This window comes from Aplysia californica, unplaced genomic scaffold (assembly GCF_000002075.1).
Source record: "Aplysia californica isolate F4 #8 unplaced genomic scaffold, AplCal3.0 scaffold00701, whole genome shotgun sequence".
NCBI lineage: Eukaryota > Metazoa > Mollusca > Gastropoda > Aplysiida > Aplysiidae > Aplysia > Aplysia californica.
In genome coordinates this window covers 360,104-365,585 of record NW_004797971.1, presented here as the reverse complement: position 1 = coordinate 365,585, position 5,482 = coordinate 360,104, and the positions used below count along the sequence as shown (strand labels likewise).

At 40.5% G+C, this 5,482-nt stretch overlaps 1 protein-coding gene across 1 annotated transcript in view; it reads left to right on the top strand.

The window, feature by feature from the left end:
• Positions 1-4,544: 4,544 nt before the first annotated feature.
• LOC101853195 (multidrug resistance-associated protein 5) overlaps positions 4,545-5,482 on the top strand; it is a gene marked incomplete in the record, with an annotated part of 48,079 nt that continues 47,141 nt past the window's right edge. The window contains 1 exon segment of the mRNA XM_035972473.1: positions 4,545-4,759. Within this exon segment, the coding sequence (XP_035828366.1) occupies positions 4,735-4,759 (25 nt within the window).

Below are 5,482 nucleotides of genomic sequence, written 5' to 3'. Positions count from 1 at the left end.
CACACACACACACACACACACACACACACACACACACACACACACACACACGCGCGCGCACACACACATGTACACACTGATAGTTTCTACTACATTAATGAAAAAAGAATATTATTGCTACTGAATGGCTTCTTTAAGTACATAGCAGTGTGGAGATATTGGCCTGCGTGATGTACCGGTATTGGTTTTGTTTTTTTATAGATAAAGTATGGTTTTGCTGTTTATTTGATGTTATCGGTATTTTGTTGCTGTACCGTGTGGGCGGGAAATGTTTAGCCAGGGTTATTTCGTTGTTTTGTTTTGTGCTTGTTGATTTTTTTAATTTTTAGGTTTGTTTGTTTGTTTTTTGTTGTGTTTTTGTTTTCTGCAAAAGCTATGTAATTAATTGTACCTCAAAGACTGGGGTAGGTGAATGGTGAGTGCTCTGGTGTTGCGGTGTTGTTTGCGTCTTTTTTTCCAATCAGTCATCAGCTGTCGTCCTCCTTTCTCATCCTTTTCATTATGTTACTTTGTAGTTACACCTTTATTCTTCGGCTCTTAAATTAAGTTAAATGACGTGTTGAAAGTGCACAAAATTCGTACTAAACTTCTCCCCCCGGCCTCCCAAAATAACACACAGCATCAAATAAATGAATAAATAAAATAATAAATCAATAAATAAGTAAATTAGTAAATGAATGAGTGAATAAAATAGATAAATGAATGAATAAACAAATAAATAGATCTGAGGGTGTATTCCGCTTTCCCTCACGTAAAATCCCTACTTTGATGGGGATCACCATGGTTGCCTGCTCAAGCGGTTGTTTCTTCTGGACGATTTATTGGTAACAGTTTTTGCTCTTTCTACTTCTGTCCTGTGGTTACGCTGTCCTGGTCTGTTCTGCTCCTGTCGAAGTGTTACCGTTATGTGACACTGATTCGCTGTAGCTGCACTTGAATGCTGCTTTCTGGCACAGCTCCATCCTGTCGCAGACGGACGTTTAGCCCAACAAGTCTGTGTGGTCGGTTCTGGACGTTCATAATATAGGTGGTTGGAGGGTGTCAGCGGTAGATCCCAATTCGACTGTTCTTTCCCACCGTTGTTTCTGTCCATCTGTTATTCTTTTTCTGTCCCATAAATGGTCATGGGGTTATACGTGCTTTTTTACGCAAACGTTTCTCAATGTTGGTGGCTGGCGGATGCACTTTCCTAGTGGGTGGTTGGCGGGGGCTGGTGGGGTTTGGTCCTTCTTTCCTATAACAAATCTATCGTCTCTATCTCCTGTCCTTAATTTTTTGGGTATGTTACTCTTTTGTATCACCTCTAATCTTCGGCACTTATATTATGTCCCTATTGTGTTGCAAGTGCCGTAAAACTCTTACTAAAACTAAAAACACTTTCCTATCAAACATCTGTCATTCGTATCTCTCCTCCTTTTTTTGTGTGTTTGTTACTCTCGTGTTACACTTCTCATCGTCAGCACTCATATAACGTAATTGTGTTTCAATTTTCGAAAAACGCTTACTAAACCAAGTGAGGCTCCGTAGTGAAATCAAGCGGTCGTCAAAATTATTAAATAAAAGAAACAGGCATTTTTCTGGCTGTTTGGCAATTCTTTCTAATTTCCTTCTTTTTTTTTTTCTTTTTTTTTCGGCTTAACACATTTTAGGTCCGTTTTTAAAAACAAACCTATTTATGTGTAGCTTTTACTGAAAGACATTGATTAAAAGCACAAACACTGTAGATTTTCAGTTTCCAAGGACTCTCTTGCTATGGAAATTACCAAACTTTGGCTGCCATTTTCTCGTAAATTTTACCTCTGAAACGAGGCGACCCTCACCTCTTTCAATTGCAAATATCTCGACTTCTATTCAACGTAGGCTGATATTTTTTTCCTCCAAAAGCAAGACAAATTAAGAGGCTTTAAGATGTCATTAATAACCACATATGCCCAAAAATTGACGAGCGCCTGATTCCACCACGTCGTGCCACTTTGAAAAGGGGTGTTATTCGTGGCCATGAGAAAAGTCGTGTTGCGCGTCGGATGATTTTTCACTTCTGACGCGACACAATTTGATAGTCTACAATACTGCGGTGGTACGTTGGCCAAGGACCAAGTGACCTGACAACAGATGGTGGGGGTATGCAAATCACCGTGTGGTCACGTTTTCGGATTCATTCATAAGTCCGTTGCTCGGTTGTTGCTGTAGTTGTTGATCAGATTTGGTTTGTTTGGGTGTTTTTGTTTTCTTCTAAGTTTTAAACGACTGTTCTATTATATTGCTAACTTTATGTTGTTATTTTAACTATTGGTCGTGTTCCTTTGGGCTTAGATATGTTTTTATGTTCTTCTTTTATTCTTTGTGTGTGTGCGTGTGTGTGTGCGTGTGTGTGTGTGTGTGTGTGTGTGTGTGTGTGTGTGTGTGTGTGTGTGTGCTTTTTTGTCATTGGTGTTGTTACTACATTATGTATAATATGTATGTGGCGTCGGTGGCCTAGTGGTTAGGCTACCGGACTCGTAATCGTGAGGTTGTGGGGTCGGGGGTTCGAGCCGCGGGCCCGACGTTGTGTCCTTGGGAAAGGCACTTTACACGAATTTTCCTCACTTCACTCAGGTGGGAATGGGTACCCGGCCATAGACAGCGAAAGATCTTCTCAGTATGTTAGTGTTTTAGCGCCTATAAATGGCCGCTTGCACTGTATGCTTCCCAGGAAGTTGAGGTTGTTTCTGAATGCTCTCAGGTCTGCTGGGGTAAAAGTATAATATGTTATATATATTGCCCTGGTAGATTTGGCTCGGAAACCGTTGGAATCAGCTCGATTTCTGTTCGCGTTCAGTAGTTCTCTTTGTTTGATAGAAAAGTGCTGTGTGTACAGGAGTGTAGTTGTTGCTGTCTTGTTGTTATTGTTGTTGGGTGGTTATTTTTTTCAAATCTGTTTGATTGCGTTTAATCACTCGTTATTCTTTGTGGGTTTTTTCTTTTCTTTTTTTTTTTTTGAAAGAGGGAGTATGAATGAGGATATTTTTATGAAAATTGCTCTGTGTATGTGTTTGTAAGTGCGTGTAAATGTGTACATGTGTTTGTGTGTGTGTGTGTGTGTGTATGTGTGTGTGTGTGTGTGTGTGTGTGTTTTTGTGTGTTTGTGTGTGTGTGTATGTTTCTGTATACGTGTGCATGGCCTGTTTGTGTGTATATGACCCTTGTGAATTTGTTAGCTTGTCAGGGTACGTATATATGGCTACATTATGTGTGTAAAGTGTGTGTGTGTGTGTGTGTGTGTGTGTGTGTGTGTGTGTGTGTGTGTGTGTGTGTGTGTGTGTGTGCCTTCCCCTTCCTATACAGAGAAAGAGAGAGAGAGAGAGAGAGAGAGAGAGAGAGAGAGAGAGAGAGAGAGAGGCGCCAGGGGTGGGTTTAGCTGGCTACAATTGTGCAACGCTGGATGACTGATCGTATACTTTTATTTGTGAATAAAGTTGAAAGTCTCGTTGCGTCCTACATCTTTCCCCAATCCGAAGAACGGCACACATGAACTTGACATCATTCCCTTTCCTAGACAGTTGATTTTATGGCTCTCTCTATAATGGCCTAGATGTGGGCGTGGCGGAAGTCGGGAGACGTACAACGCAGTATCCCGTTCATGGGCACGCATGTGTCGGGGAGTGTTGTCGTCCCTGCTGATGTTGACGAGATAATACTACTTTAAAACCCTGTGCCTTGGAAACCGCCAAATTTGAATTCTGTTACAATTTGATTTTATAGCTGGACCAGTTGCTGGTCAAGAAAACTTTTGAAATGATTTTGTGACACTTGATAAGACTTAGTAAGCGTTTTATTTAGCGTCTAAGGTCATTGGCTCACTTGACTTAAAACGTACTATTTTACCGAAGAGACTGCCGTGAAAGCAACATAATGACAAGCATATTAATGACGTTTTGAAATACTTTAATGACCTTTGATGGGTCTTCTTTAGATGAGAATTATTGTTTATGCTTCAGTCAACGTGTTTACGGAACACATACGGTAGAAAAAAATATTTAAATTTGCTTAAGGGACCTCGTGGACCGGCATCAGTGAGGGTTATGAAGTCTTCACCACAACGCAAAGGTGACGTCAGTACGACTGTCTTGTGGGGAAAGTCATTATTTAAAGGAGACTTTTTGTCTCCTGGGATGCTGTATTCCACTCTGTCGTGGTTGGCGCTGACAGTCAGGGTTGAAGCAGCCTGTTTTTGCTGATAGTCTAAAATGTGTCAGTTGGGGCGTAATACATTAACAGTCAAACAGTTGGGTACTAATCAAAAGGACTCCTTGAAGCTGATGGTGAAAGGTAGTATCGTGGTTTACACTCTCAACGAGATATCGAACTTGAGTGTCCTACGACTGGGAGTCTTTGACACCACCCTCCACCGGACGTGGACGGGATGACGATTTCTCAACAAAAAGAAAGTTTCAAAGTTATATGGGTGGGGTATCATTATTTACCCCCCACCCCCAACCCCTGTGTATGTTTGCACGCGTTCTTCTGGTTCCGTGCTGTTTCTCATTCGGTGAGGCTTCTCAGTCGGCGTCTGTTCTCTGTCGGTGTGGGAATCATCGATTGGAGTCCGATATTGTAACCAGCTTAGAGAGACCGTCTGGGAAGTCTCGTGTGCACGCGGCATAAAAGGGCGTGGATTTTACCCTTTCAGGGCTATTTCTCCGGAAGGATTCATAATCTGTAGAACGGCGAGTCACTCACGCTGTTAGGTGTATCATGCATGGCCCGGATGAATGTAGAGGTTAGTTTGTTTCGTTTCTATCAGTGAGACGGTGATTAGTGCTTTCTCAGATAATTATATTCTTGCTGGTACTCTAAAAGCAGGAACAAAAATGAAATGTGAGTACATAGGGACCCTTTCGAAGTCTGTGTTTTCTTCGAGGACAAGGTAATCATAAAAATGCTTCAGGAGAAGGCAAAGAAATTCAGCAAATAAAAAATTAATAAATGAGTAGATAAAATGGGTAACATATAATATATTCAAGGAATGATATGAAACGCGTCTATGAAAGCATAGACATTATTGTGCAGAAAGAAAGGTGTTTTTTTTAATGAAGTATAGCAAATTCTTAAATGGAAATAGATAATAAGTGTATGAACAAATACTTATAAATAGACACATATAACATTTTTATAATACTAAGTAAATAATCATTTTTACAACTGTTACAAACAAATGGAAGTGAGAATGATTCCTTTAAAGATCTTTTGTTTCTTTTTTGCCGTCCTGGAAGCAAAATTTGAAGAATACTGCTATAACGGGCAATATCTGTTTTATCTGTTGTCACCTACTTTTTCACTCGTACAATAGTCCATCTTGTTTGGACCTCTCTTTCCTAACTGCCTCTCTTCTTCAACCATATTTGATATGTTGCCATCACCGTTTTTTAGTCTTTTTATCTCTTTTCATATCTCTCTCTCTCTCTCTCTCTCTCTCTCTCTCTCTCTCTCTCTCTCTCTCTTT